Genomic DNA, 27,791 nt, shown 5'->3' with positions numbered 1-27,791 from the left:
CATACGTCCACACACGCAAATATACATACCTACACAGCTTTCCATGGTTTACCCCGGACGCTTCACATGCCTTGATTCAATCCACTGACAGCACGTCAACCCCTGTATACCACATCGCTCCAATTCACTCTATTCCTTGCCCTCCTTTCACCCTCCTGCATGTTCAGGCCCCGATCACACAAAATCCTTTTCACTCCATCTTTCCACCTCCAATTTGGTCTCCCTCTTCTCCTCGTTCCCTCCACCTCCGACACATATATCCTCTTGGTCAATCTTTCCTCACTCATTCTCTCCATGTGCCCAAACCACTTCAAAACACCCTCTTCTGCTCTCTCAACCACGCTCTTTTTATTTCCACACATCTCTCTTACCCTTACGTTACTTACTCGATCAAACCACCTCACACCACACATTGTCCTCAAACATCTCATTTCCAGCACATCCATCCTCCTGCGCACAACTCTATCCATAGCCCACGCCTCGCAACCATACAACATTGTTGGAACCACTATTCCTTCAAACATACCCATTTTTGCTTTCCGGGATAATGTTCTCGACTTCCACACATTTTTCAAGGCTCCCAAAATTTTTGCCCCCTCCCCCACCCTATGATCCACTTCCGCTTCCATGGTTCCATCCGCTGACAGATCCACTCCCAGATATCTAAAACACTTCACTTCCTCCAGTTTTTCTCCATTCAAACTCACCTCCCAATTGACTTGACCCTCAACCCTACTGTACCTAATAACCTTGCTCTTATTCACATTTACTCTTAACTTTCTTCTTCCACACACTTTACCAAACTCCGTCACCAGCTTCTGCAGTTTCTCACATGAATCCGCCACCAGCGCTGTATCATCAGCGAACAACAACTGACTCACTTCCCAAGCTCTCTCATCCCCAACAGACTTCATACTTGCCCCTCTTTCCAAGACTCTTGCATTTATCCTCCCTAACAACCCCATCCATAAACAAATTAAACAACCATGGAGACATCACACACCCCTGCCGCAAACCTACATTCACTGAGAACCAATCACTTTTTTATGTACCCATTCTTAATAACCAGTTGGATTGGAGTCTTTTAGAAGATTCTGTGATTATTCGCTTTGTATTTATCGAGTATACGTCAGCTTGGGAAGATGTTATGAGATATTTTTCGTGATTACTTCAAGTATATAAGCATTTCATGTTATATTTCAGATTTCCAAGAGAAAAGTTTGGGCTACAAATTAACCTGCAACTTTTGGTACTTTTCTGAGGGACAGGTTTGTTTGCATAAGGAATATTTATCATGCTCCATTAAAATCGGGTTACAGTATTCTTTAGGGGTTCATTGAAGACTGATTGAATATTTAAATAATTAATCTCAGAAGATTCTGTGATCAATTCGCCCCACATTTATTGGGTACCTGTTGGCTTGGGAGAGCACTAGGGGGTGTTTCCCATGATTATTTGAGGTACAGAATCATTTCATTTTATTACATTTTAGTTTTCAAAGGAAAAGATTTTGGGATGAAAATGATACTATTACTTACAATTTTTGATACTTTTCTGTGGGACGGACATTTGTTTGAAAACCTCAGTACATGGATGATATGCTGAATTTGAATCGCGTTGAAATATTGTTTTGTGGTTGTTAAGGCCTGTAAATGAATATTTATGTGATTACTCTTTCATAGGATTTTACAACTATATGCTGGCATTTATGGGGTATCTTAAGAAAGTGTTATGAAATATTTTCAGTCATTATAAAAGTAGAAGCGTTTCATTATTTACATATGTTTTCAAAGGAAAAGGTATTTTGGCTAAAAAGTGCCATGAACTAATACCTGCAGTTTTAGTTATTTTTTTGAGGGACACAGACTTGCATGCAAATCTCAGTAGAAGGACTTTTATCATGCTGAATATGAATCGGGGGTTGAAATATTTTGTTGGGGACCATTACGCCCTGTATTTGAGTATTTATTTGATTACTGTTTCATAAGATTCTTTCATTATTCGCTAGGCATTTAGTGGGTATCTGTTGGCTTGGGAAAGCGTTATATTTTCCATGATTGCCTGAAGTATAGAAGCGCTTCACTGTATTACATTTCATTTTCAAAGAAAAAAGTTTCATGGGTAACAGTTACCCAAAACCGTTACCTGCAATTTTTAATATTTTTCTAAAGAATTCAGATTTGCTTGGAAATTCAGTATAAAGACTATTCATCATGCTGAATACAAAACTAGGACTGAGGTATTGTTTTATTGGTCATTATACCCTGTAAGCAAGTATTTATATGATTACTTTTTCGGAGCATTTATTGGGTATCTGTCGGCCTAGGAGAGAGTTATGAGATATTTTCCAGGATTTTATGAAGTGTAGAAGCATTTCATTACATTACATATTTTTTCAAATAAAAAGGTTTTTGGGGCAAAAAAAAATTCTGAAAGACACAGATTTCCTTAAAAGTCTTAGTATAAGGACTATTTACTGTCCTGAATATGAATCTCGGGTTAGAATATTGTTTATAGGGCATTAAAGCCTATGATTATGTATGTATATGATTACTCGCAATTTTTTTTTTTTATTTTGTCTTGCATTTATTGGATACTTGTCAGCTTGGGAAAGCGTTATGAGGTATTTTCCATGATTATACGAAGTTTAGAAGCATTTTGTTACATTACGTTTTAGTTTTCAAAGATAGGTTTTTTGTTTGTTCTTTTTTGGGTGGATGGTGCAAATACCATGTTCTGTTACCTGCAGTTTTTTGGTGTTTTTCTCAGACACAGATTTGCTTGAAAATCTCAGTATAAGGACTAGTTGTGCTGTATATGAATCTTGGGTTGAAATATTGTTTCGTGGGCATAAAGGCCTGTAACTTTGTATTTATATGATCACTCTTTCAGAAGATTTTATGATGATTTGCCTGGCATTTATTGGGTATCTTATATTTTCCATGAATATACAAAGTGTTGAAGCGTTTCATTGCATTACATTTTAGTTTTCATAGGAAAAGGTTTTTGGCAATATTTTTCAGAGAGAGGACAGATTTGCTTGAAAATCTTAGTATAAGGACAGTTCATTGTGCCAAATATGAATCTTGTATTCAAATATTGTTTTGGGGGTCAAGCCCCATGATTAGGTATTTATATGATTACTCCATGATAACATTGTGATTATTTGCCTGGCATTTATCAAGTTTCTGTCGGCTTGGGAAAGTGTTACAAGATATTTTCCTTGATTATGCGATGTAGATAAGTGTTTCATTATATTGTATAACATTTCAGATTTCAAAGAAAAGGGTTGTTGGGGAGAATTTACTCTTACCACCTACAACTTAAAGTATTTTTTGAGGGACACATATTTGCTCAAAAATCTCTGTATAAGAACTATTTATCAAGCTGAATAAGAATCTGGTGTTGAAATATCATTTAGGGGGTCATTAAGACGTATAACGAAGTATTTATATGATTATTCTTTCACAAGAGTCTGTGATTATATGCTTGGCTCTTATTGAGTATGTTGGCTTGGGAGAAAGTTATAAGATGTTTTCCATTGTGTAACATTTCAGTTTTCAAAGAAATATGGTTTTGGACTATTACATGCAATTTTTGGTATTTTTCCGAGACAGATTTGCTTGAAAAACTGACTATTAAAGAAATGACTATTATTCTGAGATATGAATCTAGGGTTGAAATATTGACTGAGGGTCATTAAAGGATGTGTGTAATGTATTTATCTGATTAGTCTTTTGGAAGATTGTGCGAAAACTGGGTAGGATTTCCAGGCCCCACCCACTCCCACCCCTTTTAGTTGCCTTCTAGACATGCAGGGAATATGTTGGAAGTATTCTTTCACCCCATCCCTAGGGATAATTCATATATACTAGTTTAATGTTACCCAGGTGGTCATTCTTATAACTACCTTTCCAGAAGTATTTTACCCTGTCCTTCCACGTTTCCCTAACCAATCCACTCTACCCATACATAAGATGCACAAAGTAGTTTGTTTCCAAGAGTATTTTGACCTTAGTCTTCATTATCTATTGTAGTTGCTTTTCTGATATGTCTGTTGTATAGTAATGTTCCCTGTATTAAAAATTGAGTGTTTATGCAAATTTCTCTTTACTATTTCCACATATGATCATGATAATCCACTTTTTTCTTGAAATATGATTATTTGCGTTTTGTTTTCTAAGGGCTAGGGGAGAAAGATTACTTCCCACGTATTCCCTGTGTGTCATAGAAGGCAACTAAAAGGGGAGGAAGCGGGGGCTGGAAATCTTCCCCCTCTCGTTTTACTTTTTCCAAAAGAAGGAACAGAGGAGGAGGCCAAGTGAGGATATTCCCTCTAAGGCTCAGTCCTCTGTTCTGAACGTTACCTCGCTAATGCGGGAAATGGTGACTATGTATGAAAAAAAGAATTGCCTTTTGTCTGGTTGTCACATAGCAATACTGAAGCTTTTATGGTCTCCACAGATGGGTCTAGCAGGAATTCGCGGCGGCACCGGATATCCAGTACAACAACCCTTGCCTTCTCAGTTTCCACCAGGCCAGGGTATGAGGCCGAATATGCGACCGGGTGGGCCTTGCGGACCTGGTGGCCCACCTTTCAGCCAGGGCCAGTTTTATAATCAGCAGTACAACAACTTACAGTACAACGAGATGGGTCCCATGGGACCCATAAATGGCATGAATATGAATGGAATAAGCAGTATGAGCGGCATGAACAATATGAGTGGCAGCATGGGTAGTGGTATGAACAGTATGACACAAATGTCAATGACAATGCCCACGATGAGCTCAACCAGCATGGCTCCAGGTGGAAGCAGTGGTATGAACTCCGCCATGAGTTCTGGACTGACCAACATGAACACTGGTATGAGCAATATAAATAGTGCTGCGATGAATTCCATGAACAGTACAGGAATGAGTAACATGAACAGTGGGATGAGTAGTGTAATGAGTAGTGGTATGACGAGTGGAATGAGTAGTGCTATGACTATGACCAGTCAGTTGAACAGCAGTGCTGTAAGTAACATGAACTCTGGCATGAGTAATATGAATTCAGCGATGAATAACATGAACTCGGGCATGAATACTATGTCAAGGTAAGACATTTGTTTCGAGTTTATCTTGTAATCATGATTCAATGTTGACTTACTTCATAGAAATTAAAAACTAAGTGATCAAATATTCATATTATGATGGATATGACACTATGAGATTTAAAGAAAATATGTTACGTGTCAATGCTTTCAGAGCAGGAGAAGGCAACATGATGTAGATGGATAGAAGATGTGTGTTTTTAGTGCTTCTTATCCTTCTTTGATTTTCAGGAAAGAAATACTTTAGCCTATCTATCTATCAACATCATGAATCCAATATCCTACATTGGAAATGGTTTTGTTATTGTAGAATGAACTAAACTGTTCCCGAATCTTGACAGGAACATGAGTGCAGCGCCTGGTTCTGCAAACGTTGGTAATGTGGGTGGTAGTTACCAGCACTCCCCTATCCCAGGTAACCCAACTCCCCCCTTGACACCATATATGAGCCCACCATATGCTAATCAAGGGGACGTCAAACCTGACTTATCAGAAATGAAACCTCTGATGCTTCAAAGTAAGTAAGATTTGATTTGATTTTCTTATAATAAGTGAACACTGTTATCATTATTAAAACTAAAGCAGGAAAACTTATTCATTCTTTGGTCTGATTTCAGTAATTCACATTTTAGAAAATTCTTTGTCATTTCAAGAATACTCATTCTAGCAGTATTTTCAGATTGTCATGTTTTGTTTTGTTTTGACAGAAGATGACGAGCTTCGTCTGACCTTCCCTGTTCGAGACGGAATAGTTTTGCAGCCTTTCAGATTGGAGCATAACCTGGCTGTTTCCAATCATGTCTTCCACCTCAAACCCACCGTATATCAAACCCTTATGTTCAGGTATGCCAGTTCCATTGCACAGCACTTTATTTTTTTACGTGACTGAATACAGAGTACTTTCTTTTTAAAATTAAACACAAATGCGGAAATATAGTATGATTCTGTTAGAAATATGTTCTAATATATTTCCTCTGGTAATTTCTTCCCACTTCAGATCAGATTTAGAGCTGCAATTAAAATGTTTCCATCATGAAGATCGACAAATGAATACCAACTGGCCTGCCAGTGTTCAGGTATCTGTCAATGCCACACCTTTAAGCATTGACCGTGGTGAACAGAAAACGTCTCACAAACCACTATACATTAAAGCTGTTTGTCAGCCAGGAAGAAACACCATTCAAATTACTGTTACTGCGTGTTGTTGTGTAAGTTACATTAGTCTTGTATCTTTTTTTCATGCATGTATAAGAAATTCTTAAATGATATATAAAAGATGTGATGGACCTTATTTTTACATAGTGTCGTTTGTTGAGGGACATGATTCGTGTAGCAATAGTGATTAGTAAGAGTGATTATCTCTTTTCAGTCTCATCTGTTTGTGCTTCAGTTGGTACATAGACCAAGCGTCAGGTCTGTTTTGCAAGGGTTGTTACGCAAGAGAATGTTACCTGCTGAACACTGTGTTACCAAAATCAAGCGAAACTTTAACTCTGTTGCTGCTTCAAATGGTTCTATAAACAGTTCGGAAGGTGATGGCGTGGAACAGACCGCTATCAAGATATCCCTCAAATGTCCTATCACATTCAAGCGAATAACGTTGCCTGCAAGAGGCCATGATTGCAAGCATATACAATGTTTTGATCTTGAATCATATCTTCAGATGAATTGTGAAAGAGGGTCATGGCGATGTCCTGTGTGCAAGTAAGTGTTGTTGTTAATCTCAAAATTGAGACTGATATCGGATTTGTTATTGTGCTTCCTAGTAGCATGTAAAATCAGTACTCTGCAAATACAGAATATGCACTCTAAATATTCCGTTAATTGTCTGTGCAGACATAAAAAGACAAAAGTTTAATAAGATCTAATCTTTTTTCTAGCAAAACAGCATACTTGGAAGGATTAGAAGTTGACCAATACATCTGGGGTATTATCACTACCCTAGCCAACTCTCCAGCTAACCCACCTGTTGATGAGGTGACCATGGACTCGTCCGCATCTTGGAAAGCATCAAACTCGTCAGGAATGCCAGGCACTCCTGGGGTTAAAGATGAGGAATCAGACACATGCATGAAACGGTGGAACAAGGCCATGTCTCCCAGCAGCATGACGCTACCTACCATGAGCAACATCGATATGGGGCAGTCTATGAGTCCTTACGTTCCACCAGATATGAACAGTGAGTCATTGTTATCAAAGTTTTAAGCTTAAGTGGATGTGATGCTTCTTGAAAAATGTCACTGCAATTGTTTCTTTGTGGTATATGAGGCCAGTGTGCTACCAGTGAGTAGATAAAGCAGTCAGAATAACGGTTGTAGATGGATGTGAGCATAGCTGTTCGTTTATTCCTGACTTTACCTTAGGGAGGTAGAAGATGCAGTTAGGTGTTTTAAAAAAATGGAACCAAACAGGGATCATAACAGCTCTTAAAATTCGGAGCATATTTTTACAATTTTTATTTCTTTTAGTTTCTTTAATGTAAATAAAGGTAGGGATTTTAACAGGAATATGGTTGGGTGGACAGAGATCAAATAAATTTTGCAAGTTTATATATGTTGGTAGTGTTTCCAGCATCACTGATACATTAGAAGGACGGATGTCAAAAGTATGAATTTTGAAAGGCCAGGAGCATATCTGTGCTAAATTAATGGAAAGGTGAGACTGGTTGAAAGGAGTAGTGCAGGCAGCATTGATATTCATGTCAGTACAAACGGTTGAGGTGATTTTTACACCAAGCGTATATGGATATGTGAGAGCAACTGAGTGAGGTTTAAGGAAATTGAGTAATAGAACAGTGTTAAGAGAAGAATTTTCATAGATCATGGTATATGTAATTTATAATCTGCCAAATTAGCAGATGATTTATACCAATATTTTGTTAGTTCATGTCTTGATGCATACTTTATAGTTTGGTACCCGAGACACCCAAAAATTAGGTAAACGTTCCACATAAGGGTAGAATTGTTCACCACACTAAGACCATGATGGGCAGGACTGTGAACGTTTTGTGTCTTATCTGCAATTTTGAAGCCTAAAAAAAACTCTGTGGCATTAGCAAGGTAAGCAGGAAGCAGTGTGTGACCTATCTGGTTCCAAGAAAGAGCTACAGACTTTACAAATGAACTGTATGTTGCTAATTTTCCCAAGGGATGGATCTTGCTGAGAATATAGTAAGGTTTGTGGAAAAAGACAGCAGGCTAGATAATTGCTACAAAGATCAGATTTGGCAAGAAATAGCATAGCTGTGTCTTCACCAGTAAAACCATCAGTCGGTTTAGGTGTGGACGCATGGAAAGAGCAAGCAACGGACATAAATGAGGATGTAAATAAATAATTTCATGGTATGAGTGGTGGGTGAACAAAACAGATTGACTGTGGACATGATTAATTCAAAAAGCATACATAAATTCAAGAGCTATGATAATTGAGAGCGTTCAAGAAATGGGGTCCCACAAGTGTAAGACTCCCTTCTTGCACAGTATAAATTGGTAATTAAAATATAACTGCAAATTTTGTCATTAAAACAATATTATTTACTAGAATGTGTACAGTAGCATAAAGAAGAAAGGGATGATATTAGTAAATGTTAAATTTGGTTTAGGAGGCAGAGTTTGAAAGTTCCAAGAACTTGTCATTTTTACTGTGGGAAAGAGAAGTTGCAAGTCCCATAAACTTTTCAGTTCTTTCTGTAAATTCTCTTCAAAGGGTTACACTCTCCATGTTTATTATAAAGCCAAACTACACAAAACTAACAGGAGTCTTTTATAGTTCATAAAGTAAAAGATAGATTGCTGAGGCAATGTGGTAAGGATAATAGTATTAGTGTATTTTTGCGAGATGATTAGTAGATAATGGAAGGCTAATGCTTTGATGGAAGAACAGAACGAGAGAATGATACTACTATGCTAGAGTTGCCCGCTACCAGTGGCCTGTAAAGGGTGAGGCAATGAAGCTTAAGAAATGGAACTGGGGTTAACCTGTTATGAAGTCTCATTTGCCATGGCAACCCCATTGATGGAGTTCTCAGAGGGAACAGACTTCAGAGCTAGGTAAATAGGTGTTTGAATAAAACAAGTTACAGAAATGCGCCAAGATTGTTAAAATGGAAGATATACAAGGAGCACAGTGCATATCATGGGAAAATGTCCAAAAGACATTCATTTTGTAGAGATTTGATGTTGTAAAGCCTCAGGCTTAGCATTACAAATCTTTAATACGAGAAATACATATATTTCGGTTAATGTTTCCATACCCTTATATTTCTTAAGTCCTCATGATGTATTACACAGGAACTAACACATTTTTTTCCATAGGCATCAACAATGGATCTATGATGAACATGATGAATATGGGTAGTAACGGCAGTAGTGGTTCTGGCATGTCCAGATCTACATCTCAGTTTGACTTGAGTTCACCAGACTTTTCAAGAGGTGGAGGACCTCTGTCGCAGCTTAGTGAGTCTGTCAGCAAAATGGATCCTCTGGGGGCTATGGAAAAATCTGTCAAGGACCAGATGGTGCCCCAGATGGGACCACCACCACCATCCACTGCCTCCACTACCTCCAACTCCACCCTCACTGCCCCGGCAGCATCCTCCACCTCCACCACCACCTCAGCATCCTCCTCGCAGCCTCTGTGCACCACCACAACTGCCACAACCACATCCACCACACCTGCATCAACGACAACACAGGTATGTTTATTTATTCAGAGGATTTTATAGATTTATGTGACGGTATTATTATTATTGTGTCCCACAGAAATGTAAATGATTGACTCGTACAATACTACTTGAACTGTTTGTGGAAAAATAATACAGCCAGATTTGATTAAAATGCTAGCCTATAAATGAACAAATTAGCTTTTGAAAAGTAGAATAACATAATAGTCAAATATTAGAAGCCTTCATGAAATAAAAAGGCTATTCAACTATTTATTATTTATTTATAATACTTAACTGCTGCTTCCCATGCCAGTGACGTAAAGCCAGGAAACAGACGAAGAAAGACCTATCCACTCATATATTTATTACTTATTGTATTTAGTCGCTGTCTACCGTGTTAGCGAGGTAGCGCAAGGAAACGGACGAAAGAATGGCCCAACCCACCCACATACACATGTATATACATAAACGCCCATACATGCACATATACATACCTTTACATTCCAACTTACACAGACATATACATATATACATGTTCATACTTGCTGACTTTGTCCATTCCTGTCGCCACCCCGCCACACATGAAAATGGTGCACACACACAGACACACACTCCCTGCGTGCGAGGTAGTGCTAGGGAAAGACAACAAAGGCCACATTTGTTCACACTCGGTTTCTAGCCGTCATGTAATAATGCACCGAAACCACAGCTCCCTTTCCACATCCAGGCCCCACAGAACTTTCCATGGTTTACCCCAGACACTTCACATGCCCTGGTTCAGTCCATAAACACACATATACATACTCATTCATACACATACATATTGACAAATACATACACATACACAGCCATATACATATATACACCAACTATGTTCATTTAATATTCATGCTGCTTGCAGTATATGAAAGGGCATTTAGTATTGAGGTTAGCATGTTCACAAGGTGTATGTGCATTCATATGTTCATGCTTTTGTTCATTACAATGTAGTTAGATGTTGACACATGAACATGCATATATCTGTCACACGAGAGGTTTATTATCAAGGTTTCGGTGTTTGCTTTAGATCCAATGAATAATTTTTAATTCTCAGTTTGAGTTCAGGTTTGAATTTAGGCTCGGAAATGCATGTCTTGCAGACAAATTTCTATGCACTGTAAGTAATACTGGAAGCACACAAAAACTTGGTCGTTGTTTACACATATGTATATATATATGCTTTTGTAGTCCTGTGTATATACAGTTTTAACCACAATTCATTTCACACCTCTGGATGTCACACTGAAATTAGTTTGTGCCAAAATTGTTGTATTTAAGTTTGGGTGCAGACAGTGGTTAAGATGTGCATTGAAGTTTGTGTTTACGTAAAAGCTTTCACATCATTTAAATCATTATTCACAACGACTAGAGAGTGGATGTGAATGAATGAGGCCATTCCTTTGTTCTTGGAGCTGCCTCGTTTACATGGGAAGTGGCACTGTTAAATGAAAAATTCTCTTGCGGACAGTTTCTCTGTTTTTTAAGCAATTTTTCTATATATATATTTTTTTTCACAGCCAAGTGTGAGCAGTGGACCTGGTATGCCTCACACACCACACACTCCGCACACCCCACACACTCCTCACACTCCTGGGGGAGTGGGCGGTCCTCCTAGTGTTCCATCTGCTGGTAAGCATATTATATTATTATTATTACTACTATATAGATCCAGGACCTGTTTGATGGGATCATGCAACTTCAGGGTTTTACTAGAATCAGGGAAATGACGGACTCTTTTTGAGGGGAGAAGTTTCTGTACAAGATGTGCTCCCTTGTGTCCATTAATGATAATATGACCATCCTGAAGGTGATTGTCACTCGTCACTCATGGTGTATCCCATGCATGTGGAATCCAGTAATGCCATTTTGTATTGTATTACATTATTGATTATTCACATTTCATTATGTTAATCTTTCCAAACTTAATGATTCATTTTTCACTGTTAGTCATCCCAACCTGGCTGGAAAGAGTTAAGCTGTAAGAGTAGCACACTTGTGTAACGCTCTCATAGGTTTGCTGAAAGACATTAATATTTAGTCCCAGCAAAATTCGTTATTGCCTTCATGAATACTTGAAGTAAATGTGAATAAGAGCAAGGTTATTAGGTACAGTAGGGTTGAGGGTCAAGTCAATTGGGAGGTAAGTTTGAATGGAGAAAAACTGGAGGAAGTAAAGTGTTTTAGATATCTGGGAGTGGATCTGGCAGCGGATGGAACCATGGAAGCGGAAGTGGATCATAGGGTGGGGGAGGGGGCGAAAATGCTGGGAGCCTTGAAGAATGTGTGGAAGTCGAGAACATTATCTCGGAAAGCAAAAATGGGTATGTTTGAAGGAATAGTGGTTCCAACAATGTTGTATGGTTGCGAGGCGTGGGCTATGGATAGAGTTGTGTGCAGGAGGATGGATGTGCTGGAAATGAGATGTTTGAGGACAATATGTGGTGTGAGATGGTTTGATCGAGTGAGTAACGTAAGGGTAAGAGAGATGTGTGGAAATAAAAAGAGCGTGGTTGAGAGAGCAGAAGAGGGTGTTTTGAAATGGTTTGGGCACATGGAGAGAATGAGTGAGGAAAGATTGACCAAGAGGATATGTGTGTCGGAGGTGGAGGGAACGAGGAGAAGTGGGAGACCAAATTAGAGGTGGAAAGATGGAGTGAAAAAGATTTTGTGTGATCGGGGCCTGAACATGCAGGAGGGTGAAAGGAGGGCAAGGAATAGAGTGAATTGGATCGATGTGGTATACCGGGGTTGACGTGCTGTCAGTGGATTGAATCAGGGCATGTGAAGCGTCTGGGGTAAACCATGGAAAGCTGTGTAGGTATGTATATTTGCGTGTGTGGACGTATGTATATACATGTGTATGGGGGTGGGTTGGGCCATTTCTTTCGTCTGTTTCCTTGCGCTACCTCGCAAACGCGGGAGACAGCGACAAAGCAAAAAAAAAAAAAAAAAAAAAAAAAAAAGAATACTTGAAGGAGTGCCACCACAGCTAATTGTTAAGTATTTGTCACCAAAGAATGTGCATCTTCATGGGTATTTAGAAACTGTCGGGAACTTTTAATAAATGTTGGCAGTGGGATTTTGTGGATAAGTTGGACAACTGTGGGTAATTAGAAATGGGTTATTTGTTACTTATTAAGAATTTGAAATGGTGGGAACTTTGTTAAATTCTTGAGCATTTTTAGGATATTAATTTCTTGTAGACGTTTTTCAAACTCTTGCATAATGTTTTAAATGTTAGGGAACTTCATGCTTGTGGACAACAGGTTTGAGGTAAGTCACTGGTCTTTTCCTCAAAGAATTTAAAGTGAGTTTTGTGTCGTATTCTAATCCTTTTTTTTTCCCTTTCCCTACCCTAGTATAGTAGTATCAGGAACAAATGAATAACAGCTTCATAACATACCCATTGTCTTGTTATTTTGTATAATGCAGTAAAACTTAGAGCCTGCTGTCCACAGCCAAGCCCCACAGACTGTTGTATGGTTTCCCATGACCACTTTATATGTTTAGGTTCGTCCCACTTGACTGCATATTGCCTTTTTAATACTAGTTGATCAAGTGATGATTAAGAATTGAGTGTTTGCATGCTCAAAATATCTACCTGGGGAGGAGTAGTGTGCCTTCAGGAGAGGTAGGGGATGTCTGAAGCAGGTGGTTATGTTGAAGAATTTGCATGAGATATACCTAGAGAAAGAGATAAGTCTGTATGTATCATTTATTAACATGTATAAAGTGCATGGTAGGGTTGACATAAAGGCCTTGTTGAAATTGCTGTGATTTTATTGGGTAGATGGAAAGCTACAAAATGTCCAGTATTTAGCAGATGAGTAAGGCAAGTGTGAGAGTAGGAATGGTGGAAGGCAAGTGGTTCTCAGTGAACGTGGGTCAGGTCTCCGTTGAGGATACGTGATGATTCCATAGCTGAGTAGTCTCATTATGGCTTGGGTGGTAAGGGAGAGGTAGATGCTGAGGTCTTGGAGAGAGAGGCAGGTCTTCAGTACGCTGGGGCCTGGGAAGTGAGTCAATTGCTAATCGCAAACTGAAAAGAGAAACTCCAGAAGTTGTTGAGTTTAGTCAAGTGTGTGAATGAAGAGTGTTAAGAGTAACTGTGAACTAAAGTAAGGTAATGAGGTGCTGTGGGGGGAGTGAGACAGAATGGGTAAAGTATAAGTTTTAATGGGGAGGTTTTGCAGAAAGCTGAGTGTTTTAGATACCTAGGGATGGACGTGGCAGTGAATGAAACCATGAAGGCTGAAGGGTCATATGTGGGAAGTCCTGGATGCATTGAAAAGTGCATTTGGAGAGAACTCAGTGTTTGCTAGGGCAAAGATGAGTTTGCTCATCTCAGCAGTGTTGTATGGATGTGAATCATAGGCCTTGAACACAAGAAAGCCAGAGAATGAACATCTTGGAAATGAAAGGTCTAAGGACAGTACGTTGTGTGAGACGAGAGAAATATAATAATAGTAGGCTGTGTTAACTGGGGTGTGCCAAAATAGTTTTGATATATGTAGAGGATGAGTCGAGACAGGCTAACTAGTATGGTGTCCATGTCAGAAGTGGAAGGAGAGACCAGGGACGAAGGATGGAATGAAAGAAGCCATGGGGTATCAGAGTCTGAACATTCAGGAGGGGAGAGGTGTATAGAATAAATTGGATCAGTTTGGTATATGGGGGTGACATGTCGATATTAGGCTGAACCAGGGCTTATGAAGTGGTCAAGATAAGTCTTTTTGGTTTGGTTGTGGATGGTAGGCTATGGTTTCACTGCATTACACTTATTCGCAAAAGAGTTGATACGTGCTGTTATGAGGCCACTTTTCTTTCATTCCTGATGCCACCTTCCTAAGGGCAAAAAGAAATTAAGGTACTAAATGTATCTTGAATATGTTTCTTCTTTAAAAATTACTTCATGATAGTTGATGTAATTATTAAACTATTACTCCTTCTCAAAAATTACTTCTATGATAGTTGATGTAATAATCACATTATTACCTTCTCAAGATTTATTCTTGATGGGAAATAAAGACGGACCCTCTACATTACAGGTACATGCACCAACACATGCAACAGTACCAGCAACACCAATAGTAACAGTAGCAACTCCAGCAACAATAATAGTAGTAATAGTAATAATGGTAATAATAGTAATAATAATAGCAGTACCAGCATCAGCAGCAACGCTGACACACACAACACCTGTAACGAAATGAGTGACCTACCGACACTCAACTTTGATCCCTTGGATGGCGATGGGTCAGGCCAAGACGGGTTAGATGTCAGTGTAAGTGTTATTTTTTAGTGTTTTAATTCATTGCATTAGAAGTTACGAAGGACATCTAAGTCAAAATATGTAGAATTTTGCACATCCATTTATTTTCAGCTTTTAAAACAATGCATGTACAAAGAAGGCCGCTATCTATATCTTTCATGCCCATTCCCTCCAGGAACTCCTTTAGTGGGGTGGCCACGGCAATCGAATTTCCACAATGGATGAAATCCAATGCTGCATCAGTTAATTACTAGTGGTCTTAATAGGTTACTGGCAAAGAGCAACAATAGTGCAATGTTTCCAGAGGCTCCGACCTAATGTTCCAACCTACTTTTTCTGCCTGATGTTCCTAACTACTTGTTTGAAAAGGCTAATATAGATTAAACAAGTAACAACGAGTGGACGTTGCATCTTTACTGGTAATTGTCCTGCTTGATGGGTAGTAGTTGGTAGGCTGTCTCCAACTTGGGAGGTATATTGCTGGTACTACCCAGTTGTGCACTGGGAGGTTTGACGACTGCTGTGTAGTCAGCCAGCACTATAGTGGTTGTCAAGTTGCACTCCTTTGACCTAGGTAGCTTTCTTTTCTCTCTGCCTCGCCCATGACGTGTGGCAAATGTACAATCTCTCCTTGTTGCACATAACACTTAACTCGCAAAAATCATTTCGCAATCCTAGATTTTCCTGTGGTTATTGCTTTACACTACCCTTGCCTTTTGGCCAAGTGGTTGTCGCAATAGACAGGAGTAGTAGGTAGGAATGTTAGACATGAGCTTTAGGTAGAAGTAGTTGATTTTAATATTAGGCAGGAATATTAGGTAGACACATTTGATGAGGTAATTTATACGAACATTAGGTAGGAGCCTCAAAAAATATTGCATTACAGTTGCCACATGCCAGTGGCCTGTTAAGGGTGAGGCAATATTGGCTAGGAAGTGGCACAGAAGTTTAACAGTTATGGAAACTTGTTGCTGTGACGAGCCACTTGAGTAAGTAAGGGCACCAGAGATATGGATAGATTGCCGTACCATTAAGCCAACCAGCTCTATATAGTATTCTCCCTGTCTCTTAAAACCTTTATTCTTTGTCACAAGTAGTCTCGTACCCTTATCTGGTACTTTTTCCTATCTCTCTTGTGTCTATTTACCCACATCCAAAAATAGTATGTCTTCTCCTAGATTATCATCCATCTTTTTCCTGAGATCCTCGTGTGCTATCATTTTATTCGTGTACACCAACTTCGTCTTCTTTAACCACTGATATACATTGTGCACTGCATGTATCATTTATTCCTGTGTCATGCAAATGAGTATCTCGTCAAAAGCATTTGTAGCCAGGCAACTTGTCAGCACTCAAAATTGAATTGAGAACAAATTGAAATATATCTTGTATGTTTGGTTTCCTTAGGGAAACCAGTTCACTGTGTATTGTATATTTTAAAGATCATGCATGTCTATTTTCATTGGATTCTATAATTATGTTGTGATAACGTAATATTTAATGTATTTAATAACCATACACATATGTATTTGTAAGACTTATATAAACAAAGTGTTTGGATAGGTGTGGACAGTGAAGAGTATCTTTTTTTTTTTTTCCAAAACAAATGTTTTCTATTGGCCTGCTCTTCCTGTTCCCTCTTACTGCCATATGACATTTAATATATTATATTATGTATATTATATATTATGCTTGCATAGTGCCATTGTACAAAGGCAAAGGGGATAAGAGTGAGTGCTCAAATTACAGAGGTATAAGTTTGTTGAGTATTCCTGGTAAATTATATGGGAGGGTATTGATTGAGAGGGTGAAGGCATGTACAGAGCATCAGATTGGGGAAGAGCAGTGTGGTTTCAGAAGTGGTAGAGGATGTGTGGATCAGGTGTTTGCTTTGAAGAATGTATGTGAGAAATACTTAGAAAAGCAAATGGATTTGTATGTAGCATTTATGGATCTGGAGAAGGCATATGATAGAGTTGATAGAGATGCTCTGTGGAAGGTATTAAGAATATATGGTGTGGGAGGAAAGTTGTTAGAAGCAGTGAAAAGTTTTTATCGAGGATGTAAGGCATGTGTACGTGTAGGAAGAGAGGAAAGTGATTGGTTCTCAGTGAATGTAGGTTTGCGGCAGGGGTGTGTGATGTCTCCATGGTTGTTTAATTTGTTTATGGATGGGGTTGTTAGGGAGGTAAATGCAAGAGTTTTGGAAAGAGGGGCAAGTATGAAGTCTGTTGGGGATGAGAGAGCTTGGGAAGGGAGTCAGTTGTTGTTCGCTGATGATACAGCGCTGGTGGCTGATTCATGTGAGAAACTGCAGAAGCTGGTGACCGAGTTTGGTAAAGTGTGTGAAAGAAGAAAGTTACGAGTAAATGTGAATAAGAGCAAGGTTATCAGGTACAGTAGGGTTGAGGGTCAAGTCAATTGGGAGGTGAGTTTGAATGGAGCAAAACTGGAGGAAGTAAAGTGTTTTAGATATCTGGGAGTGGATCTGGCAGCGGATGGAACCATGGAAGCGGAAGTGGATCATAGGGTGGGGGAGGGGGCATAAATCGTGGGAGCCTTGAAGAATGTGTGGAAATCGAGAACATTATCTCGGAAAGCAAAAATGGCTATGTTTGAAGGAATAGTGGTTCCAACAATGTTGTATGGTTGCGAGGCGTGGGCTATGGATAGAGTTGTGCGCAGGAGGATGGATGTGCTGGAAATGAGATGTTTGAGGACTATTTTAATATGTGGTGTGAGGTGGTTTGATCGAGTAAGTAACGTAAGGGTAAGAGAGATGTGTGGAAATAAAAAGAGCGTTGGTGAGAGAGCAGAAGAGGGTGTTTTGAAATGGTTTGGGCACATGGAGGGAATGAGTGAGGAAAGATTGACCAAGAGGATATATGTGTCGGAGGTGGAGGTGGGAGACCAAATTGGAGGTGGAAAGATGGAGTGAAAAAGATTTTGAGTGATCGGGGCCTGAACATGCAAGAGGGTGAAAGGCATGCAAGGAATAGAGTGAATTGGAACGATGTGGTATACCGGGGTGGACGTGCTGTCATTGGATTGAACCAGGGCATATGAAGCGTCTGGGGTAAACCATGGAAAGTTGTGTGGGGCCTGGATGTGGAATGAGAGCCGTGGTTTCGGTGCATTATTACATGACTGTTAGAGACTGAGTGTGAACGAATGGGGCCTTTGTTGTCTTTTCCTAGCGCTACCTCGTGCACATGAGGGGGGAGGGGGTTGTTATTACATGTGTGGCGAGGAGGCGATGGGAATAAATAAAGGCAGATAGTATGAATTATGTACATGTGTATATATGTTGAAATGTATAGATATGTATATGTGCTTAAGTGGGTACATACATGTGTACGTGGGTGGGTTGGGCCATTCTTTTGTCTGTTTCCTTGCGCTACCTCACTAATGCAGGAGACAGCGACTTAATATTTTATTTATTTATTTATTTTGCTTTGCGCTACCCCGCTAACATGGGAGACAGCGACAAAGCAAAATAAATAAAATGAATGAAATATACTTAGTCGCTGTCTCCTGCATTAGTGAGGTAGCACAAGGAAACAGACAAAAGAATGGCCCAACCCACCCACGTACACATGTATGTACCCACTTAAGCGCTTAACATATACATATCTATACATTTCAACATATATACACATGTACATAATTCATACTATCTGCCTTTATTTATTCCCATCGCCTCCTCGCCACACATGTAATAACAACCCCCTCCCCCCTCATGTGCACGAGGTAGCGCTAGGAAAAGACAACAAAGGCCCCATTCGTTCACACTCAGTCTCTAACCGTCATGTAATAATGCACCGAAACCACGGCTCTCATTCCACATCCAGGCCCCACACAACTTTCCATGGTTTACCCCCATATGCTTTCTTTGGTTCATGTAAATTTCCCATTTTCTATGATGAAAATATCATGGTTACCCCTATGGCAGGCACGTTTTCTTTGATTCTTGTAAATTTCCCATTTTCTATGATGAAAATAATATAGTTACCCCTATGACAGGTACGTTTTCTTTGATTCATGTAAATTTCCCATTTTCTATGATGAGAATAATATAGTCACCCCTATGGTCGGTACGTTTTCTTTGATTCATGGAAATTTCCCATTTTCTATGATGAGAATATTATAGTCACCCCTATGGTTGGTACATTTTCTTTGATTCATGGAAATTTCCCATTTTCTATGATAAGAATAATATAGTCACCCCTATAGTGGGTACGTTTTCTTTGATTCATGGAAATTTCCCATTTTCTATGATGAGAATAATATAGTCACCCCTATAGTGGGTACGTTTTCTTTGATTCATGGAAATTTCCCATTTTCTATGATGAGAATATTATAGTCACCCCTATGGCTGGTACGTTTTCTTTGATTCATGGAAATTTCCCATTTTCTATGATGAGAATAATATAGTCACCCCTATAGTGGGTACGTTTTCTTTGATTCATGGAAATTTCCCATTTTCTATGATGAGAATAATATAGTCACCCCTATAGTGGGTACGTTTTCTTTGATTCATGGAAATTTCCCATTTTCTATGATGAGAATAATATAGTTACCCCTATGGTTGGTACGTTTTCTTTGATTCGTAAATTTCCCATTTTCTATGATGAGAATAATATAGTTACCCCTATGGTTGGTACGTTTTCTTTGATTCATGTAAATTTCCCATTTTCTATGATTAGGATAATATAGTCACCCCTATGGTTGGTACGTTTTCTTTTATTCATGTAAATTTCCCATTTTCTATGATGTACTTACCCCTATGGCAGGTACGTTTTCACCCAGTGTTCCTACCTACTACTACTTAATGTTCCCGCCCAGTGTTCCTACCTACTACTACTTAATGTTCCCACCCAGTGTTCCTACCTACTACTACTTAATGTTCCCACCCAGTGTTCCTACCTACTACTACTTAATGTTCCTGCCCAGTGTTCCTACCTACTACTACTTAATGTTCCTACCTACTACTACTTACTGTTCCTGCCCAGTGTTCCTACCTACTACTACTACTTAATGCTCCCGCCCAGTGTTCCTACCTACTACTACTTAATGTTCCTGCCCAGTGGTCCTACCTACTACTACTTAATGTTCCCACCCAGTGTTCCTACCTACTACTACTTAATGTTCCTGCCCAGTGTTCCTACCTACTACTACTTAATGTTCCTACCTACTACTACTTACTGTTCCTGCCCAGTGTTCCTACCTACTACTACTTAATGTTCCTGCCCAGTCTTCCTACCTACTACTACTTAATGTTCCTGCCCAATGTTCCTACCTACTACTACTACTTAATGCTCCTGCCCAGTGTTCCTACCTACTACTACTACTTAATGCTCCTGCCCAGTGTTCCTATCTACTACTACTACTTAATGTTCCTGCCCAGTGTTCCTACCTACTACTACTTAATGTTCCTGCCCAGTGTTCCTACCTACTACTACTTAATGTTCCTGCCCAGTGTTCCTACCTACTACTACTTAATGTTCCTGCCCAGTGTTCCTACCTACTACTACTTAATGTTCCTGCCCAGTGTTCCTACCTACTACTACTTAATGTTCCTGCCCAGTGTTCCTACTTACTACTACTTAATGTTCCTGCCCAGTGTGCCTACCTACTACTACTTAATGTTCCTGCCCAGTGTTCCTACCTACTACCTAATGTTCCTGTCCAGTGTTCCTACCTACTACTACTTAATGCTCCTGCCCAGTGTTCCTACCTACTACTTAATGTTCCTGTCCAGTGTTCCTACCTACTACTACTTAATGTTCCTGTCCAGTGTTCCTACCTACTACTACTTAATGCTCCTGCCCAGTGTTCCTACCTACTACTTAATGTTCCTGCCCAGTGTTCCTACCTACTACTACTTAATGTTCCTGTCCAGTGTTCCTACCTACTACTACTTAATGCTCCCGCCCAGTGTTCCTACCTACTACTACTTAATGTTCCTGCCCAGTGTGCCTACCTACTACTACTTAATGTTCCTGCCCAGTGTTCCTACCTACTACTACTTAATGCTCCTGTCCAGTGTTCCTACCTACTACTACTTAATGCTCCTACCGTGTTCCTACCTACTACTACTTAATGCTCCTGTCCAGTGTTCCTACCTACTACTACTTAATGCTCCTACCGTGTTCCTACCTACTACTGCTTAATGTTCCTGCCCAGTGTTCCTACCTACTACTACTTAATGTTCCTGTCCAGTGTTCCTACCTACTACTACTAAATGTTCCTGCCCAGTGTTCCTACCTACTACTACTACTTAATGCTCCCGCCCAGTGTTCCTACCTACTACTACGTACTGTTCCTGCCCAGTGTTCCTACCTACTACTACTTAATGCTCCTACCCAGTGTTCCTACCTACTACTACTTAATGTTCCCACCCAGTGTTCCTGCCTACTACTACTTAATGTTCCTGCCCAGTGTTCCTACCTACTACTACTTAATGCTCCTGCCCTGTGTTCCTACCTACTACTACTTACTGTTCCTGCCCAATGTTCCTACCTACTACTACTTAATGCTCCTGCCCAGTGTTCCTACCTACTACTACTTAATGTTCCTGCCCAGTGTTCCTACCTACTACTACTTAATGCTCCCGCCCAGTGTTCCTACCTACTACTACTTAATGTTCCTGCCCAGTGTTCCTACCTACTACTACTTAATGTTCCCGCCCAGTGTTCCTACCTACTACTACTAAATGTTCCTGCCCAGTGTTCCTACCTACTACTAAATATTCCTGCCCAATGTTCCTACCTACTACTACTTAATGTTCCTGCCCAGTGTTCCTACCTACTACTACTTAATGTTCCTGCCCTGTGTTCCTACCTACTACTACTTAATGTTCCTGCCCAGTGTTCCTACCTACTACTACTTAATGTTCCCGCCCAGTGTTCCTACCTACTACTACTTAATGTTCCTGCCCAGTGTTCCTACCTACTACTACTTAATATTCCCGCCCAGTGTTCCTACCTACTACTAAATATTCCTGCCCAATGTTCCTACCTACTACTACTTAATGTTCCTGCCCAGTGTTCCTACCTACTACTACTTAATGTTCCTACCCAGTGTTCCTACCTACTACTACTAAATGCTCATGCCCAGTGTTCCTACCTACTACTACTTCATGTTCCTGCCCAGTGTTCCTACCTACTACTACTTAATGTTCCAGTCCAGTGTTCCTACATACTACTACTTAATGCTCCTGTCCAGTGTTCCTACCTACTACTACTTAATGCTCCTACCGTGTTCCTACCTACTACTGCTTAATGTTCCTGCCCAGTGTTCTTACCTACTACTACTTAATATTCCTGCCCAATGTTCCTGCCTACTACTACTAAATGCTCCTGCCCAGTGTTCCTACCTACTACTACTTAATGTTCCAGCCCAGTGTTCCTACCTACTACTACTTAATGCTCCTGCCCAGTGTTCCTACCTACTACTACTTAATGTTCCTGCCCAGTGTTCCTACCTACTACTTAGTGTTCCTACCTACTGCTACTTAATGCTCCTGCCCAGTGTTCCTACCTACTACTACTTAATGCTCCTGCCCAGTGTTCCTACCTACTACTACTTAATGCTCCTGCCCAGTGTTCCTACCTACTACTACTTAATGCTCCCGCCCAGTGTTCCTACCTACTACTACGTACTGTTCCTGCCCAGTGTTCCTACCTACTACTACTTAATGTTCCTACCCAGTGTTCCTACCTACTACTACTTAATGCTCCTGCCCTGTGTTCCTACCTACTACTACTTAATGCTCATGCCCAGTGTTCCTACCTATTACTTGCACCTAATGTTCCTGCTGACCATTTCTCCTCAATGCTCCTATTAATGTTCTGAGTGGCAAATTCTACCTAAAGCTCATGCCTGATGTTCCTCTTACTTTTACCTAATACTCCAGCCTAAGTGTGTTCCTGCTTACTACTTCTATCAGGTGATCCTACCATTTTGCCAAAAAGCAGGGCTAGCACATAGTGCTCACCACAGGAAAATCTAGAATTACAAAGAATGAGCTGTGCGAGTCGGGTGATGTCAAGTGTTATGTGTGATAGGTCCACATGTGGGTGAGCCAGAGAGAAAAGACAACTACCTGGGTCAGAGGAGTGCAACTTGACAACCACTTTGGTGTTGGCTCACCATGCAATCGTCACTAATCTTCTAAGTCGAACCCAGTCAGGCAGCAAAGGAAATATACCTCTGGTCGTTGGCTGACCACCAACTACAGCATCCTACAATTTTCTCAAATGTGACTAATACTGACTTTTTCATCTAACAGGTGTTTAACAGTGGTGTAGACCCCATGGATCCTCTAGAGTTGTTATCCTACCTAGAACAACCAGACTATAATACTCCACCATCTTCTGGAGCATCGTCACAGGGCCAAGGAGCTGGCAACACTCCAGCTGGTGCCGGCCTCTCGTCTGCTCCCGATACGGATGATATACTGGCACTGTTTGAGTAGGAGGATTTGAGTTGGCCACGGCAGAGTTGTGGAAAGACTTCAGGTGCTCGGATATTTGATTATCTGTGTTTGTGATCATGGTGTTAGACTGCAGTCATACACTGAAATGTGAATTTAAATATTAACAAATAGAAAATGTGAAGAACTGTGATACTCATAGTAGATTTGAGAGAAACTATTGTGCATATGCAGACATCTCAGTGGACTTGTACTTCACAGTCTTCATTCAAGAGAAAATTATGGGTAGAAAAAAGTAAATGGCGAGACCACTGATAGATACATGTTTAATGTGGTGTGTAAGCACAGTTTGACAACGCACATCTGGACAAAAAACAAAACAAAAAAACATGCAACAAGAATGCACACTATGATATGTAGGGAAGAATGTTATTGCAACATGATTTTTGTAGTCAGACCATAGTGATGCATATTCTGATATTTAGAAATGACCAGTGTGGTGGTGGTGGTGGAAATCACTGTAATGACCATTTGTTAAGCATGGTTCCCTCATATTTGCCACACAGAATATATCCTCACAATGGGGTATGTCAAAGGAGAGGGTATATTCCAAAGTAGCAAAACAGTCCTTTTCATGTTTAGCTCCAATGGACACCACAAAGGTTATCCCAGTGAGTAGTTAGGTTGACAAGTTTCGTAGAATAATTATTGTGGCTATGCAATGATGTCCACAGTAGTGCTGTTTCAAAATCAATCATGACATCAAAATGACAATGTGCATAATATTGTCTTAATTAGGAACTTGCAATTTTAGTCCATGTTGGTTGTTTTGAGTTTTAGACCATAACAATGACATGAAGAGAAGCATGTATCTCTGTAGGTCCCCAATCGCATGTAAATATCACTCTCGAAAGACCGAAATGAGAGGCTGAATCAGTCTGAATCAATCTGAATGGATGTCCCAGCATTACTGCGAGCTGTTCATTAAACTGACATTATTCAGAAAATGGGTGTGCGTTTGTGCAACTGCGACTGAGTCCCAAGAAATTTCTCTGAGTGTTGTTGTGAATGCAGTGTGATATTTCTGGCTGCACAGGTTTATGGGTGGTTTATTGTCTAGACGAATTATTGCATTTATTTATAGGGTACTCCCATGTGCCTGTCAGCCTGATTTGTGTAAATAGCTGTGTACAGAAAATGTCCTTTTATTTATCTCACCTGGTCTCGCCCTTAGAGTCCTGCGCATTGTCTAAGCTTTAATCCCTAGCTCCGTCTTCACCCACATGACCTGTAGGATACACCATCACATACAGTACACCACTGCAATTATTGACTCCTTCCCACCACCTGAGCAAGCCCACACACTGGGGTAGGTTTGTCGAGGGATGTGGGGTCAAAACCTCAACCTGGCTATTGTCCTGGCTTTGGTTTCAGAGGATTTCTCATGTGTTACCTTTTGTATCAGTCAGTTTTTTGTACATCTCTGACACTTGAGTGCTTCTTAAATCCTCATTCAAACTGTGTTCCTATCTATGATTAAGAATATTTTTTTTTGTTACTCACAAACCATCTCATTTTCTTCTGAAACCAGAGTCACCTGGCTTCATGCATACTCTGTTGACCGTCAAGTGTACTGAAGCTTAAACGAAATGTTTAATTTTTATGAAGATAGATTTATGCACCTATACAGAATCACTGAAAGTGTTTTTATGTACTGTGTACAAAGAAAAGTGGTTTAACATTGTGATCTCAAGACTGTCATTTTTAAAGTTATTTAGAGAAATTCATACAATGAATTTTTAAAAGTGTTAGTGACTGTCAAAGAGTTTGTGTAAGCCATCACTTCTCATGTAAACTGTACCAGAGAACTTAAAAGATAGTTTCTAACTCAGAAAGCTTGTTTAATTCTGGATCATTCCTAATGATAGGAAGAATGTCAACCTGATGGCAGATGATTGCAACGTTTACATTGCTAACATGATTGTATATATTTACAAAATTACTGAGAATGTCTTATACTGTCATTAATACAATGAATATAAATTTTATATTTTGAGACGAATACTTTCACAAACTTGAACATTCAGTTATATTCTAAATAGACACAATGCCCACTCTTGTATTCAAATCACTCACCACTAACACTTAGTTCTCCTGCATCAAATTTTCTGACACATTCACTTATCTCCTCCCAATGTTCAATCACCCAAACCACAACCCTGCCTCATATTTCAACCAATTCTACTCATATAACCTCAACATCCCCAATAAATACAGTACTGTCATAACACTTACACAATGAAATGACCAGACGAGCACTACACAACTGCCCTCCCAACTCAGTCGTAAACACTGCCCCACCTGATGAGCATCCATTCAAAACCACACTCCCCAGACAACCACAAGTCAAATTCTCATATATGTGCTTGGAGCTACAACTCATAATATTACAAACTCCAACTGAACACATCCCAAAACCTTTGATGTCCATGATACGACCACCACAACTAACATGCCAAAAACTTAATGCTCAGTTGCTCCACACAGACGTACACATAACACTGCAACACTTACGACCTACAGTCCAACCCAGTGAAAATGGTTAGCTTCTTGAGTACTGCAGGAGCCCCATAAGGACAGGACTCTCGGGTATGGAATATACATACACTACTTTTGTGATGTTTCACGCAACAGGGGCTGAGAAATCAAGTCTCAGTTGCAAGAATTTCATTTCAAGAGTTTTCAACATAAATACAGAAGACCCCTTAAATTACACCTAACACTGCCCTAAAAGCCTCCTTAACCACCAATTTTTTTCATACTTGAATGCCGCATCCTGCACTAGTGAGATAATGTCAGGAACACATGAAGAAAGGCTGCATTCATTCACATCCATTGTCTAGCTGTCATATGCAATGACCCAAAACCACAGCCCCCTATCTACAACCAGGCCCCACAGACCTTTCCATGGTTTCCCCTGGCCTGTGCTCCCTATCTGGTTCAGTCCACTGAAAGCGTGGTGACCCCTGTATAACACATTGTTCCAATTCACTTTACCCTGTGCACACCTTCAACCCATCTGAAAGTTCAGGCAGTAATCACTCAAAATCTTTTTCGCACCATCCTTTGAGCTCCAATTCGGTCTTCCCCTACTTGTTCCTTCCACTTCTGACACATATATCCTCTCTGTCAATCTCTCCACACTCATTCTCTCCATGTGTCCACATCATTTCAGCACACCCTCTTCGGATCTCTCAACCACACTCGTTTCATTACTACAACTCTCTCTTACCCTTTTATTATCTATTCAATCAAACCACATCACACCTCAATTTCATCAAACATTTCAATTCCAACACTTCCATCCTTGTCTGCACATCCTCATCTATAACCCATGCATTGTTGCCCAACATTGAGACTAATATACCTCCAAACTTACCCATTTTTTCCTTCCCAGATAGTGACCTTTCTTTCCACACATTCTTCACTCCCTCTCCCATCTTAATACTAAACTTTCTCTTCCATGGTTCCATTCACTGCCATTTCCACTTCCTCCAAATGTTCTCCATTCAAACTCACACCCCAACTAACCTCTCTCTACCCTGCTTAACCTAATAACCTTGCTTTTATTCCAATAAACTCTCAACTTTCTCTTTTCACACTCCCGAATTCAGTTACCAACTTCAGCAGTTTCTCACTCAAATCTGCCACCAGTACTGTGTTGTAAGCAAACAACTGACTCGCTTCCTAGGCCCTCTCATCTCCCTACAGACTGCAGACTCGCCCCTCTCTTCAAAACTGCATTTACCTCCCTCAGAACCCCATCCATAAAAATGCCCGACAACCATGGATATCATACACCCCTATCACAGACCAACCTTCCTTTAGAACCATTCACTCTCCTCTCTTTCTACTCATACGCACCCTACACCCTTGATGAAAACTCACTGCTTCTAGCGGCTTTCCTCCCACTCAGTATATTCTTCAAACCTTCTACACGGCATTTCTACCAACCCTTTCCTATACTTTCTCCAGATCCATTAATGCCACATGCAAATCCATCTGTTTTTCTAAGTATTTCTCACATTCTTCAAAGCAAACACCTGATCCACACATCCTCTACCACTTCTGGAACCACACAGCTCTTCCCCAATCTGATGCTCTGTACATGCCTTCACCCTCTCAATCAATTGCCTCTCATACAACTTACAGGTACACTCAACAAACTTATACCTCTGTAGCTTGAACAGTAACCATTATTCCCCTTACCTTTATACAATGGCACTA

The 27,791-nt window shown here is 40.0% G+C and overlaps 1 protein-coding gene across 5 annotated transcripts in view; it reads left to right on the top strand.

Annotated features, from left to right (window-relative positions):
* The window catches only part of tna (Zinc finger MIZ domain-containing protein tonalli), a 337,240-nt gene extending 311,841 nt beyond the window's left edge, over window positions 1–25,399 (top strand). For all 5 annotated transcript variants that reach the window (XM_071696809.1, XM_071696808.1, XM_071696807.1 and 2 more), the window contains 10 exons: window positions 4,465–5,096; window positions 5,435–5,610; window positions 5,801–5,936; window positions 6,091–6,301; window positions 6,463–6,797; window positions 6,974–7,272; window positions 9,407–9,786; window positions 11,313–11,424; window positions 14,844–15,079; window positions 23,361–25,399. In XM_071696809.1, the coding sequence (XP_071552910.1) occupies window positions 4,465–5,096; window positions 5,435–5,610; window positions 5,801–5,936; window positions 6,091–6,301; window positions 6,463–6,797; window positions 6,974–7,272; window positions 9,407–9,786; window positions 11,313–11,424; window positions 14,844–15,079; window positions 23,361–23,546 (2,703 nt within the window). In that variant the 3' untranslated portion in view covers window positions 23,547–25,399. The remainder of the gene's footprint in view (window positions 1–4,464; window positions 5,097–5,434; window positions 5,611–5,800; window positions 5,937–6,090; window positions 6,302–6,462; window positions 6,798–6,973; window positions 7,273–9,406; window positions 9,787–11,312; window positions 11,425–14,843; window positions 15,080–23,360) is intronic.
* The last annotated feature ends 2,392 nt before the right edge of the window (window positions 25,400–27,791 follow it).

This window comes from Panulirus ornatus, chromosome 61, assembly GCF_036320965.1.
Source record: "Panulirus ornatus isolate Po-2019 chromosome 61, ASM3632096v1, whole genome shotgun sequence".
In the NCBI taxonomy this organism is placed as follows: domain Eukaryota; kingdom Metazoa; phylum Arthropoda; class Malacostraca; order Decapoda; family Palinuridae; genus Panulirus; species Panulirus ornatus.
This window is presented reverse-complemented; position numbering and strand designations above follow the sequence as displayed.